This window comes from Gymnoscopelus braueri (genome assembly GCF_963280865.1).
Source record: "Gymnoscopelus braueri genome assembly, chromosome: 7".
Lineage (NCBI taxonomy): Eukaryota > Metazoa > Chordata > Actinopteri > Myctophiformes > Myctophidae > Gymnoscopelus > Gymnoscopelus braueri.
In genome coordinates, this window is record NC_137608.1 from 47,796,577 (window position 1) to 47,811,762 (window position 15,186).

The following is a 15,186-nucleotide window of genomic DNA, read 5'->3' on the forward strand; positions in this document are numbered from 1 at the left end:
GTACCTGTGGCTCCTGTACATGTCCTGTACTTGTCCTGTGCTTGTCTTGTGCTTGTCTCGTGTTGGTCTGTCCCTGTCTGTAACTGTCTTGTACTTGTACTTTTTTGTTTAATGCATGTCTCCATCTAATGCATGTATGCATGTTTATTGTTTGACTTGTCTCATTTATTTAGCTCTTTGCGAGTTTGTTTGTCTGACCGAGTTTTGTATTATCTTTTATTTTATTTTTTATTTATTTTTTATTATAATTTTTTGTTGTTGTATGTCTACATGTGTGTATGTGTATTATTATCAGTTTCTTTTTCCTTTCCCTTTTTTGTCTTGGTCTTTCCTGAGTATGGCCTCTTTGTGTGCTTTGGTGATCTCACCTGTTTGCTTTACTTGAAGAATAAATAAAAAATTGATCAAAAAAAAAAAAAAAAAAGGATTGTGAAATCGTATTAAATACTTTTGGAAAAAACACAAATCGTCTCTTATGGGGGTCCCTGGCACATAATTGTTTCAAATGGGGGTTTGCGGCAAAATGCATATCAATATGGGGGTCCTTGACAGGAGAGGGTTTGAGAACCACTGTTGTATAGGCACAGGGCCGTAAAAAGGCCAAACAGAAACATTCAAATAGCCCAAAAGAGACAGACACTCCTCACAGAGGGCAGCTCGGGTGATCTGGCATGTGCAACGTGAGCTGGCAAAATAAATACTTGCATTTACTTTTGGGAACTGTAGACTGGCTGGTATGTTTGATATTTACTGTATGTTTGATAATATCACAATTTAAAGGTAGGGTAAGTGATTTGCGTTGGTTAAAATAATTGTTAAATAGCAATTTCTGATAGTACTCATTGCTATAGAGTGTTTGTTCAGTATTAGGAGTCTCCTTGTCTCTCCATCTCTTTATTAAACAGAAAATGCATTTTCGTTTCAGTTTCAGTTTAATTTCCAATTTTATCCAACCAGGACAGAGAACTCAATCAGGATACAGATTAAACAAGTGAAATTGGAAGTGATGCCACTAAGAAATGAGCAGACAAAATTGGAACTGGAACACTATACAAATTAAGCTTAAAAATGGGTACTATCTCCTGATTGGCTGAGATTTTGACACCTACCAAAAAATGTATTTTCTGTTTATTAAAGAGCTGGAGAGACGGGGAGACATCTGTTACTGAAAAACACTCTAAAGCAATGATTACTATCAGAATATAGTATTTTAACCTTTTAACAAAATACTTTTTGTTTTAACCAAAAAATATCACTTACCCTACCTTTAATGATTTATAAAAAAATATGTGTTAAACTTTTTTTGTGCAAATGTATAACATTTTGAAAAATACTGTATTTGTTCATTCACAAACAACAACAATAGCAGATCTACAAGCTTGCATCGTGTCTTGAGGCATTGTGAGCTTGTAGATTGGCTATTTTCGCTGAGAAGTATTGGGCTTAAGTGGTTAAGAAGATGCCCCCCCCCCCCCCCCCCCCGTGCACCCCTGCCCCCCACCTGTTTATTTTTTCTTTAAAATGTTTTCTTCTTTTGTAACAAATCAGACCTCGCAAAGGAAGAATGATAACAGACAAAAATAAGCTTTTTGAGTAAGGACCGGAATGTTTTGTTTAATAACTATAAGAGCCATCTTGACACAACCAGCAAGGTGGAACACTTATAATTGCATGTATGGACCGGTATAAAAAAGCCTTGTTTTAAGTTTACAAGTCTACAAGATTACATATTTTTTTACAGTCTGACCATAAGATATCAAATATCAGGTGATGTCAAGAAAGCTTGAACATAATGGAACTGAAGGGGAGAGAGAGAGAGAGAGAGAGAGAGAGAGAGAGAGAGAGAGAGAGAGAGAGAGAGAGAGAGAGAGAGAGAGAGAGAGAGAGAGAGAGAGATGCCACAATGCTGTGGAATAATCTATTCTATTGGATTAACCTGAATAAACAGGAAAAAGGAAGATAGAGTCCACCCACAACTACCCGTCTCACTTGCCACCCTGTGGCAAAAAGTGGGATAGATCTGTTCCTAAAATATAAGTTCCCTGCTCATTCCAAGACACAATAAGGCTCTTAAAAATACAAAGAACGTACATAAAAACGTACATAAAAAACTAAAATTGAACCATAGGCTACATTTGTGTATGTCACACACACAGTGGTCATTCATACCAGGACCGTTTAGCTCTTTCTCACTCTACAAGCTGAAGCTCTCTTTGGACATCAGAGCACATTCACCCAAGGTTCCTTGTGACAGTCACTCAGGCCAATCCAGGTCTTTCCCTCTGTCGGGTGCCGTGAATAGGCCAAACAGAAACACTCAAACAGCCCAAAAGAGACAGATACTTGTCCTCACAGAGGGGGGCTTGTGTTGCACATGCCAGATCACCCCCGCACAGCCACCACCTGCCTCTTTTATCTGCTCCACATGGTGGTTCTACAAAGCTTGCATGATATGAGTGGAAATGATCCTGTGTTCCGTCTTTTAGCATTTTCTTTTCATAACTGTAGGAACAGTCTGTCATGAGCTTTTCTGCTGTCTCTTGAGTGAGGCAAAACTTTGGTGGTTTCTGTTATTTTATAGACATTGTTATAAAATGCTAGATGTGACAAGAGTGAATAAGTAAGTTACATACATGAGCCATTTTCCCTCACCAAACCAACGTGTTCAATAGATCTGAACCTGGTGTCAGAGTTTCAAAGGAGTCATCCTGTCATAAGACAGGGCCCCACCGCGGTGCATCTGGCTTTGTCGAGCATCTACACAAACACAATTGGCCCGTGTTCATTAATCTAGTAGCAGTTGCTAATTTGACCCACATCATGCCACATGCGCACACACACAAGCACACGCACACACACACACACACACACACACACACACACACACACACACACACACACACACACACACACACACACACACACACACTAAGATCATGACCATAAAACATTTGATTCTGTGAAAAAATAAGATTGAATTTTTAATTATATGATGTACCATATCTAATGAATAACCTTTCTTTTTATTTTTCAAATATATATTTAAATCACTGAATCAAATGTTTTATGGTCATGAATCACCAGACGAATTTCCAGGAAATTCGTCATTTTAGGGGCAAGGCCACTTGGCCTTTGGTGGTGTTTTATAGGGCACAAATGCCAGGGCAGGAACGCCATCAAATAAAACAAGATGTTAGTCCATTGAAAGTATTGATTTAATTTAAGGGTTAAGGATTATTTAAAATATAATATGTAGACTATCTGCAGTGAGGTAAATAAGTTTTACAATCTGATCCATGCTCGGCCCTGCATCAATCAAAGTTTCTGGATTGGTTTAAAGATGGGGACTCAGGGCAGTTAAGGATTCAGAATCTCAACAAAAGACACTGGTGTCTACATGACAAGAAAGAGACACTGGTGTTTACTCAACATATTGACAAGAAAGAGACAGAGGAGAAAGTGGTACAGTCAGCTGGGGCATTACTGTAAGGCCATTTTTTGACCTGCTGAGGATTCCTCTCAGCCTCAAGAAGAAGGAGATTGAATGTATAGCACAATGTCGCTCATGAACGTTGCTTATACGCGCTGCGATGAAGAGAATCATGTTACTTTGTGCTGCTTAATGCCGAATGCCAAATATTATTTCTTGTGGTGCTTAAATGCTAAGGTGTGAGGCAAGAGACATTTACTGGCAGACACATTATTGGAATCTCAGATGACAGAGAAAAACAGAAGTGGGTAAATGACGCAATACATTAGGAAAGTAAGGAGCAGGCCTATACTTTGGCTTATGAGAGCTGATTACCACAAATCACATATCCCAAACACGATTCGTAAAGCTGGACATTCGGACATAATAGAGGAACATGGCTATAGGCCTACTGTCTGCACATCTGATAATGGAATGGATGAGAAGTGATATGTGATCTGATGCATATTTTTGGTCGAACTACTCCTTTAAGTTAAAAAAAATACTTTCATGTATTTATTTATTTCCGGGACAGTGCAAATTAATGAACATTTCAATCAATAAACATGAAATCATGTAAATATGCCGGATTTAGCTAATTTCCACTTCCACTTTGACCAGCAAAAACCCCACCAGGCGGGTTGAAATTGCTGAGGGGGGGGGGGGGGGGGGGGGGGGCGGGAGGTTTCGTGACGCTTTGTGAGCTTGTAGATTGGCTACTTTTGCTAAGTATAGGGCTTAGGTGGTTGAGAAGATGCCCCCCAACCTGTTTCTTTTTTTCTTTTCTTTTTTACAAATAAAACCTTGCAAAGGAAGTATGATAACATAAAAAAATAGGCTTTGCTATACGTATGTGAATATCCAATGTTCTTTACAGTGAAGACACAGATTTGCATATCTAAACACAAACATTTAATGTACCTTTATTATGGAGACACAGTACAAGTATGTGGGTTAAATAAGACAATCCAGTCACTAGTACTGTACTGTACTAATGTCTGTACTGGACTGTACGAGATTTACAGACAGAAGGCATGGTGCTAGAACATCGTGCATCATTCCATTTAGACCGGTAGTTTGTATGAACACAGTGTTCTCTTGTACCAGGACCGTTTGGCTCATTCTCACTCCACAAGGCGTAGCTCACTTTGGACCCATCAGACCACATCCACCCACGGTCCTTGTGACAGTCACTCAGGCCAATCCAGGTCCCTCTCTCTGCTGGGTCATAGTTCTTGACCAGGGCTCGGACAAAGTTGTGCTCAGCCTCACTGTGGACGGACACGAGGTTGGCATCTTGGGACATGCAGTGCAGCTCAGCATCGGCCCAGGTCATAGCTGTAGCAACATACTTGTAGCAGCTGCCGTAGAAGCTGGTCCAGAACACTGGACAGGCTCCATCTGCCAAGGCAGCGGTGTGCACGGTGCCTAGCGACAGGCCCAGCAAGCATAGGAGATGAGGGATCAGCAGCATGCCGACTTGAGGATGTCTCTCCGTCAGTGGTGTGGCAGGGAACGCTTTATGAGACAAGATATGTATTCATATTTATAGGCCGCAAAACAAATAATTATGATCAATAAATATCCATAAACGTGAAAGATACGTCACTTGACGTAACGTGAGTTCTTTATGTAAGCAAGGTAATGTATGATTTACCGTTAAAAAGAGAGTAGGCAAACAACTTCTAACTAGGCACTGGGTTACAACTGATAAAAAGCCGTAAACATTCAACAGTTAAACTCCAACCACCTGAGTCACTAACTAAATAAACTACACAAATAACCAAGCAAAACAAAACCCTGAATGGCTGAGGAAAGCCCTCAGGAAAAGAAAGAGGGGAAGAGAGAGCGAGAGAGAGAGAGAGAAATCGAGAGGAGAACTGGCACGATTGCAGGGTCAAGACAAACAGTAAGCCTAAGCTATGTTGCCACAGAAATAGTTGGATGAGGCCGAACCTGGTGTAGATCTTGTCTCGTCGTCTGGGAACAGGGTTTCCTCTGGGCGGCTGAAAACAAGTCTTAGAAGTCTGAGCCAAGAGAAGTGAAGGCAGGACATTTTAAAGCAAATTTCACTTCCTCTTTTCTTAGGATTGGGTGACACCAGCAGGAGGTGTGAACGCATGTCAGTATGCAAATCATCACCATTGATTCCCTTTCTCAAATTGTATCTAGGATTTCTACATTATTGCACATCGTAGTTGGCTTTTCAGGTGTTTTTTCATTTTCATTTCCTCCTGGTGGCGCTATAAAAGGCCCATGTGAAAAAATTGGGGCAGAGTTTCTGCTGTGGCATCCAGGGAGTGTGTGTGCACAGTTTCACTGCGAGCAAGCCAGCGGTGCTAGAGATTAGCTGTACACAGACAGAATGACGGACACACGGACGGTCACACGGACGGACGGACAGGGGGAAAAACATACTCTCTCGCCATGCCTTTCGGCCTGGCGGAGACAATAACAGTATCAGTGAGAATAGATGCATACATTTCTGCTGTTGGGGGGTTAAAAAGGCTTTTTTCCCCTTTTTAACAGTGTTTCAATTTAGATTTAAAAAAGGTTATGGAGCAAGCAAACCTGGGGTCCAATGGGGGGGTCAATGAGATTAATCAAATCAGTGGAGAGAGAGTTGGAAGGACAACAGACATGAATAGAATGATGCTGTTAAAACACTGGGTAATAAGGGAAAGGGGCTCGGAGAATTCAGTAATAAAACCGGAGTTGTGTTTAGGGGTCTAACAGATTAAAACACAAAGCACTGGATTTTTACTGTTAATTAAAAAGCTAAAAACTTCGATGGTGTTTAAAGCACAAGGAGATAGGATAACATTTACAAAGATTTTAAAAGTGGAAGAGACAGGAGTAGTGAGATGAGTAGTCAGTGAAAGCAGAATTAAATTGGAGGGATTTACAGAGCTACTGGGTCTATTGGCGGTGTGGTTTGAAGTGATCCTGACAGGTATAGTGGAGCAGAATGGAATATCAACATGACCCTCTGAAAGATGCTCATCGTTTTTGCAGGATATGGGATCTATGGCAGAATCATGCTGTGGAGAATATCATGTCTTGAAGGCAACATGGCGGATGTAATTTGTAGTGAGCTGTTTAATACCTAGGGTGCAGGCCATCAGGTTTATTAAAGGCCATTTCTGGTCCAAAATGCATAACCATGACCTGTTGTAATGCAAAATGCTTTAAGTCAATGCCATTTCTTAATTAGAAATCAGGTACTTACCGCACCTTATGTCTTACCTCAGGTACTATGTGTAAATATGTAGATCATTTGTTTGTTTATTGATTGATCTCTCTTGCCCCCTCTTCTTCTTCTTCCCTTTCTTTTTTATGGAAATAACAAAAACGATGGAGCTTGCACAAAAACTAATTTCACCCACTGTTTTACACCTGTAAACCTGTGATGTGACAATAAAGTTGATTCTGATTCTGACTCTGAACTTGGATTTGGGTCTTTTTGAAGGGATTCTTGGAGCTGGTCTGAACCTGTTGCTGAGATCAGGAGTTCAGGACCCTTCATGACAGCTGTCGTATAACTCTTCTGTGAAACTCAGAGTCATTTCCACAAAGAGTGAGAGCACAGAATATGATGAATCAGGTATGAGACCTGAACAGCATGCGAGGCAAGCCTCCTGAACACGTGAGGAGGATTCAGGTACATATAGAAGTCTGGTTGATGGACAGGCCTATAGGCCTATTAGCTCTATTCTATTTGCAGACGCTCTAACATCAATGGTTTTGCTGACAGGTGAAGATGAGAGCAGGTGGTGTGTGTATAGCAGTCCTTGTATGTGGTTCTCAAAGTGAGGTCCGGGATCCCATTGCGGTCCTTCAGGGGGTTCCAGGGGGTCCCCAACTAGTTAATATAGCATAAAAATCAGTTAAACCACTTTAACCTCATTTTATACTTCTGTAAGATTTAGAAAAATCTTGAAAGATTGTGAAATCTCTTTAAGTAATTTTGAAAAACTACAAATCTTCTCTTATGGGGTTCACTGGCACAAAATTGTTTCAAATGGAGGTTTGCAGCCAAATGCATATCAATTTGGGGGTCCTTGACAGGAAAGAGAGTTCACAGGGCCGTGAATAGGCCAAACATAAACACTCAAATAGCCCAAAAGACACTTGTCCTCACAGAATGCCAAATATTATTCTTGTGGTGCTTAAATGCTAAGGCGTGAGGCAAGAGATATTTACTGGCAGAAAGATTACTGGAATATCAGGTGACGGAGAAAAAAAAAAAACAGAAGTGGTTAAATGTCTAAATGAATAAGGAAAGTACGGAGCAGGCGTGCATCCTGTACTTTGGCTTATGAAAGCTGATTACCACACATCACATATCCTAAACACGTTTCGTAACGCTGGACATTCGGACATAATAGAGGAACCTGGCATGATATCATGTAAATATGCCGTAAGCTCATTTTCACTTCCACTTTGACCAGCAGCAAACCCACCAGTACTGAATGAGGTCAGGGAGGGTTGATGTGGGGCAGTTTGAACAAAGGGTTGGATATGCTGGGGGGGGGGCTCTGCTTTTGATCTCCCCCCTCATGGTCATTCATTTTTATGGCGGATGATGCTTTATTGTCCTTGCGGAAATTCATTTTGTACCAAGCAGCCATCAGGATACAAAAACAAATCACAACACATAAATACACGATACATAGCCAGATCACACATTGACAGTACTACACAGCTCCTCTCTTACAGAGAGGAAAATAGAAAAGGCTACCAGTCATAGTTCAAGAGGCATCACATTACATTTTATGCACAGAGCTGAGATGGGGCCTGTTTGTTCAGGAGTCCTATACTTGTGGGGACAAATGATCTTGAAGCCCTAGCCTGCAACATTGGTACTTTGTACCGTCGTCCTGATGGTGCGTTCTATCCCCATAGCTTTAGTACCCGGGTCTCATACATTGCTGTCATACTCTCAAGTTGTACCCCAGCTATCCTGCTGGATACATTGATGATTTTATGGAGTTTGTTCTTATTAAAGAGCCATACCAGGAAGCAAAACAAAAAGTTAATGCACTCTCTACGAAGGATCGATGGAAGAGTACCATTAAACTTTTTTCGACGTTAAACTGTCTCAGTCTGCGCATTAAAATGCAGCCTCTGCTGACCTTTCTTATACATGGCATCAGTGTTGTAATTCCATGTCAGCTTGGAATCAATCGTTGTGCCCAAGTACTTGTATTCCTCCACAGTCACTATACCTAACTATAACCTCCTTAGTTTTCTTAATATTCAACTGAAGAAAGTTACTCTTGCACCAACCAGCAAACTCATCCACTGTTCTTTGATAGCTTATCTCATCATCCTCAATCAGACCAACAATAGCTGTGTCGTCGGCAAATTTAACAATAGGCCAACAGGTGTTATTTAAGTCACTCCTGCAGTCTCTTCTGTACAAAGTGAACAATACCGGTGAGATCAAACTCCCTTTCGGAGCCCCTGTGTTGATCGTAATAGGGAGAGATATTGCTTTATTCACCCTGACATGTTGTACCCGATCAGTCAGGAAGGACTCCACACATCTGATGATATGGGTGTTAACACCCATATAATACAATTTCCTCATCAAAATATGAGGTCTCATTGTGTTAAATGCTGAAGAGAAATCTACAAAAAGCACCCGAGCATATCGTGTCTTTTTAGGTTGATCTAGAAGATGATAATAGATCTTATTAAGCATAAAAAGAAGAGCGTCATCAGTGCCCCTCCCCTTTCTACACACAAACTGTAAGCGGTCCATTTCATGTTGCACATTACTAAGGAGGTTATTTAAAATAATGCGCTCCAAGCTTTTGAATATCAATGATGTTAAGGCAACTGGCACATTTTTGGCATTGGAACTATAAGCGAGGTCTTCCACGCTTTTGGAATATAGTGCGTATCTACTGATAACTGGAACATGTGTCTCAGTACAGGGCTGAGCTGTCCCCTACACTCCTTAAAGGGATACTTCACTCTCGGGCCGGGGACACATTTAAAAGAAATATTAAAAATAAATGAAAAAAGTTATGGAAAATTCATGGCCCCCTCACGACACGCAGTGTCCTACTAATGTGTGAGGGGGCCATGAATTTTCCATAACTTTTTTCATTTATTTTTAATATTTTTTTTAAATGTGTCCCCGGCCCGAGAGTGAAGTACCCCTTTAAGCACATAACCCCTGGGCCATCCCATCAGGACCCGGTGATTTGCGTGGGTTAATTCCTTTGAGGGTTCTATACACACCCCCTCCTCTGTTATAATAAGTGATTGACTATTGCTGAATTGGTCCTTCAACAAATTACATTCAATATAAAAATGTAAGTATCAAATCTGCCATAAAAAGTATTTAATTCATTGGCAAAATACAGATCAAAATACAGACACGTCACTCGTGTTGATGACCACTTTCTTTTCCTTTATTCCCATTGCATACAGCCCCTTCCATGCTTGTTGTACATTTGTATCCCTCATTTGCCTTTCAATCTTACGTTTTTAGTTGTATTTACATTCACTATTCGTTTTATATATTTCTAAATAGCTTTCACTTGAATTAGGTCACCTTGTTCAAAAGCACGTTTCTTTCTATATAATGTTTCTTTCATTTCCTTATTCATCCGTGGTTTATTTGGAAACACTTTGATCCGTTTGGATGGAATGACACTATAACTATCCATATAACACTATCTATATATAGGGATGTATTTTATCCCTGCTTCTGCTCAGACTGCTCAGACTGAATTAAATACATGCATTTCTTTTTGGGAAATGTAAACAGGTAGGTATGTTTGATATTTACAGTATGTTTGATATATCACAATTTAACGATTTAATAACCAATGTACGTTAACCTATTTTTTGCTAATTTATTTAAAAAAAAGTTTTTTTAATTATTTTTTTTACAAATCAAACCTTGCAAAGGAAGAATGATAACAGACAAAAATAAGCTTTTTCGAGTAAGTACTGGAATGTGTTGTAATAACTAGAGAAACTAGAAAGTACTGTTCCTGAAGAAACAGTGTGGGATCGCTAAGAATGTTGATAGTATCACACTAGAAAGTACTGTTCCTGATTAATTCTGTCTTACCTATTTATATTACATATTGTGATGTCACGTGAAGCTTGACCAATCCGAAAACAGGTGGAATAATAATAATAACTAGAAAGTACTGTTCCTGAAGAAACAGTGTGGGATCGCTAAGAATGTTGATAGTATCTGTTATAGTGATATTACTGTTCCTGATTAATTCTGTCTTACCTATTTATATTACATATTGTGATGTCACGTGAAGCTTGACCAATCCAAAAACGGGCGGAATAATAACTAGTGGAAATTACATTAGTGTGATCGCTGAAGCGATCCCACAACTAGTGAAGATAACATTAGTGTGATCGCTAAAGCGATCCCACAATTAAGAGCCATCTGGACACGACCAGCCAAAGACTGTGTTAAGGTGGAACACTTATTGTAATTACATGTATGTTTTTTTTTTTTTTTAAGTTAGTCTACAAGATTATTTGAATATTTTTTTTACAGTCTATGACCATAAGATATCAGGTGATGTCAATTGCATTATGTTTGACTACAAAGACAGAAAATGTGAACATCATACAGTAGAACTGAAGGAGAGAGGGAGAGAGATAGAGAGAGAGAGATGCCATGGTGCTGTGGAATAATCTATTCTTTTGCAGTTTACTAGTTTTCTATAAATATGTGAATATCCATTGTTCTTTACAGTGAAGACACAGATTTGCATATCCGAACAGAAACATATTTAATGTACCTTTATTAAGGAGACACAGTACAAGTCAATGGGTTGAATTAGACAATCCAGTCACTAGTACTGTACAGTACTAATGTCTGTACTGGACTGTACGAGATTTACAGACAGAAGGCATAGTATTATAACATGGAGTATCATTCCATTTAGTAGGATAGTTTGTATGAGCACAGTGCTCCTTTCGTTTCCTATTGTTTGGCTCTCCCCGATTCCACAAGGTGTAGCTCACTCTGGACCCATCAGACCAGATCCATCCACCCTCCTTTTGACAGTCTGTCAGGCCAATCCAGGTCATTCTCTCTGCTGGGTCATAGTTTTTGATCAGGGCTCGGACAAAGTTGTGCTCAGCCTCACTGTGGACGGACACCAGGTTGGCATCCTGGGACACGCAGTTCAGCTCAGCATCGGGCCAGGTCATTCCTGTAGCAACATACTTGTAGCAGCTGCCGTAGAAGCTGGTCCAGAACACTGGACAGGCTCCATCAGCCAAGGCAGCGGTGTGCACAGTGCCTAGCGACAGGCCCAGCAAGCATAGGAGATGAGGGATCAGCAGCATGTCGTCTTGAGGTTGTCTCTCCGTCAGTGGTGTGGCAGGGAACGCTTTATGAGACGAGATATGTATTAATATTTATAGGCCGCAAAACATACAAATTATTATGATCAATACATCAATAAACGTGAAAGATACGTCACTTAACATAAGTTAGTGAGTTCTTTAAGCAAGGTAAATACCCCATGTATGATTTACTGTTTAAAAGAGAGGAGGCAAACAACTTCTAACTAAGCACTGGGTTACAACTGATAAAAGGCCGTAAACAGTCAACAGTTAAACTCCAATCACCTGAGTCACTAACTAAATAAACTACAAAAATAACCAAGCAAATTAAAGTCATGAAAGTAATAAAACACACTGTTAGATATACTGTAAATATGGAAACAAAACCCTGGATGACTGAGGAAAGCCCTAAGGAAAAGAAAGAGGGGAAGAGAGAGAGAGAGAGAGAGAGAGAGAGAGAGAGAGAGAGAGAGAGAGAGAGAGAGAGAGAGAGAGAGAGAGAGAGAGAGAGAGAGAGAGAGAAATCGATAGGAGAACTGGCACGATTGCAGGGTCACAACATACAGTAGGCTATGTTGCCACAGAAATAGTTGAATGAGACCGAACCTGGTGTAGATCTTGTCTCGTCGTCTGGGAACAGGGTTTCCTCTGGGTGGCTGAAAACAAATCTTAGAAGTCTGAGCCAAGAGAGGTGAAGGCAGGACATTTTAAAGCAATTTTCACTTCCTCTTTTCTTGGGATTGGGACACCAGCAGGAGGTATGAACGCATGTCAGTATGCAAATCATCACCATTTATTCCCTGTCTCGAATTTGATTTAGTATTTCTACATTATTGCACATCTTAGTAGGCTTCTCAGGCGTTTTTTCATTGAATTCAATATCAAAATAGTAATAGGAATAGTAAAATAGATAGTAAACATGAATCATATCAGTTCATGTGTTAGTTATCATCAAAGAACACAATTGAGGTTAGTAACATTTGATCACATAAACAAAAAGTCCTTTGTTTGACACTGTTTCCTGTTAGTTTTCTCAATAATAACAATAAATGGTGTTGGAACAACAGATGTTCAGGAGGCGGAGAAACACAACTTTACTCCGCCCACTCACCAATCTACCTGGCGCTATTTATACCCTGTCAGAAACACCCAGAAACCCCTTATTCGCTTTCGTACATCCGTACTCAAGCTCATAACGTTTTCAGCATCCCTCCACCACCCCTTTCACCTCCACAGGTTGTGCTTGCCACCACTCCTCTCTTTTTTCCTTCTATGTCTCTCCCTGTCTCTCTCCCTGTCTCTCTCTCTCCCTCCTTCTCTCTCTCTCCCACTTCTCAGGTTCCTGCTGGGCGTATCGGTCCATGAGTGCCGTGCTGACTACGCCATCGGCCGTCCGCGTGTGCCGTGCTGACTACGCTCCTCCTACGACCTCCTCCCCAAAGACACCAGGGTCGGCAACCCTCCCCGGAACCCTCTTCCCCTCCCTCCATTACTTTCAATGTATTCAATAAAACCTTTAAACTTTCCTTAAAGGTGTGTTTCTTCGCATAGTGAATAAACTGTATTTATATAGCACCTTTTTAAACAAAGTTACAAAGTGCTTAACAAATTCAAATCAAACAGTGAATCATACACAATTACAGCAACAATAACAAAACACAATAACAGTATCAGTGAGAATAGATGCATACATTTCTGCTGTTAGGGGGTTAGAAAATGTGTTTTTAATTTAGATTTAAAAAAGGTTATGGAGCAAGCAAACCTGGGGTTCAATGGGGGGTCAGTGAGATTGATTGATTGATTGAATATTTTATTAGGCAAAAATGTAAAACAGTACAGGTCCGTTCATGAAAGTCCTTGCGGTCTTGTTTCCAATGAGGGCCTTGGTATTCAATTCAGACATATATAGTGGCACCACAGTTCAAATATCATTACAAAATAAACAGGTAAAAGATTATGTACAGGTACATAAAAAAAATGAAAAAGGGGGGGAAATACAATAAAATAAAAGACTATGTACAAGAACGGGGGGGGGGGGGGGGTTCAAGGCTGTTTTAAAAGGGCCCAGCGAACTGCATTTTTTGAGGTATGGGGTTAGACTATTTCAAACCTGGGTGGCAGTGCTGTAGAAGGAGAATTTGCCCATGTTTGTTTTGTGGGTGGATTAATCAAATCAGTGGAGAGAGAGTTGGAAGGACAGCAGACATGAACATTCATGTCCCACAATAGAATGATGCTGTCGAAACGCTGGGTAATAAGGGACAGGAGCTCGGAGAATTCAGTAATAAAACCAGAGCTGTGTTTAGGGGGTCTATAGATTAAAACACGAAGCACTGAATTTTTACTGTTAATTAAAAAGCTAAAAACTTCAATGGTGTTAAAAACACAGAAGGAGATAGTAGAACATTTACAATTATTCTTATAAAAAACAGCAAGCAGCAAACCTATGCCCTCTGGTCTAGGTAAGTTAAAATAAGAAAGATTAGGTGGGGTGGTTAAGAGGCATATTGTCCTCTGGGCTTAGCCACGTCTCTGTGATGAAAAATAAATCTACGTTATGTGATTCAATGAAATCGTTTAGTGAACCAGGGATCTAATATGTAGTAAACCAATTTTAAAAGTGGAGGAGACAGGAGTAGTGAGATGAAAGCAGAATTAAACTGGAGGGATTTACAGAGCTACTGGGTCTATTGGCGTTGCGGTTTGAAGTGATCCTGACAGGTATGGTGGAGGAGAATGGAATATCAACATGACCCTCTGAAAGATGCTCACCGTTATTGCAGGATATGGGATCTATGGCGGAATCATGCTGTGGAGAATATCATGTCTTGAAGGCAACATGGCGGATGTAATTTGTAGTGAGCTGTTTAATACCTAGGGTGTTAGGGTGCAAGCCATCAGGTTTATAAAGGCCATTTCTGGTCCAAAATGTGTCAAAATTGTCAATAACGCCATGACCTGTTGTAATGCAAAATGCTTTAAGTCAATGCCATTTCTTAATTAGAAATCAGGTACTTACTGCACCTTATGTCTTACCTCAGGTACTATGTGTAAATATGTAGATAATTTGTTTGTTTTTTATTGATTGATCTCTCTTGCCCCCTCTTCTTCTTCTTCCCTCTCTTTGTTATGGAAATAACAAAAACGATGGAGCTTGCACAAAAACTAATTTCACCCACTGTTTTACACATGTAAACCTGTGATGTGGCCGGTCCCAACCACTGGAACGCCCTGCCTCTCCATGTTCGCTCTGCTCGGTCTTTGACGGCTTTCAAATCCCTATTAAAGACTCATTTTTACTCTATCGCTTTTAATTCAATTTAATTTAAGTCTACCCATGTAGCCTATTATGTTCCCATGTACTGCTCATTGTA

The 15,186-nt window shown here is 40.2% G+C and overlaps 2 protein-coding genes across 2 annotated transcripts in view; both read right to left on the minus strand.

Moving 5' to 3' along the window:
- LOC308089090 (H-2 class II histocompatibility antigen, E-S beta chain-like) overlaps positions 1-15,186 on the minus strand; it is a gene marked incomplete at its 3' end in the record, with an annotated part of 109,715 nt that overhangs the window by 45,885 nt on the left and 48,644 nt on the right. The window lies entirely within an intron of this gene.
- On the minus strand, positions 4,388-5,480 carry LOC308088736 (lactose-binding lectin l-2-like). Its single transcript, XM_080433292.1, has 2 exons — positions 5,426-5,480; positions 4,388-4,987 (listed from the first exon to the last, which is right to left on the minus strand). The coding sequence occupies exon 2, from the start codon at positions 4,941-4,943 to the stop codon at positions 4,461-4,463; it is 483 nt and encodes a 160-aa protein (XP_080289418.1). The 5' UTR covers positions 4,944-4,987; positions 5,426-5,480; the 3' UTR covers positions 4,388-4,460.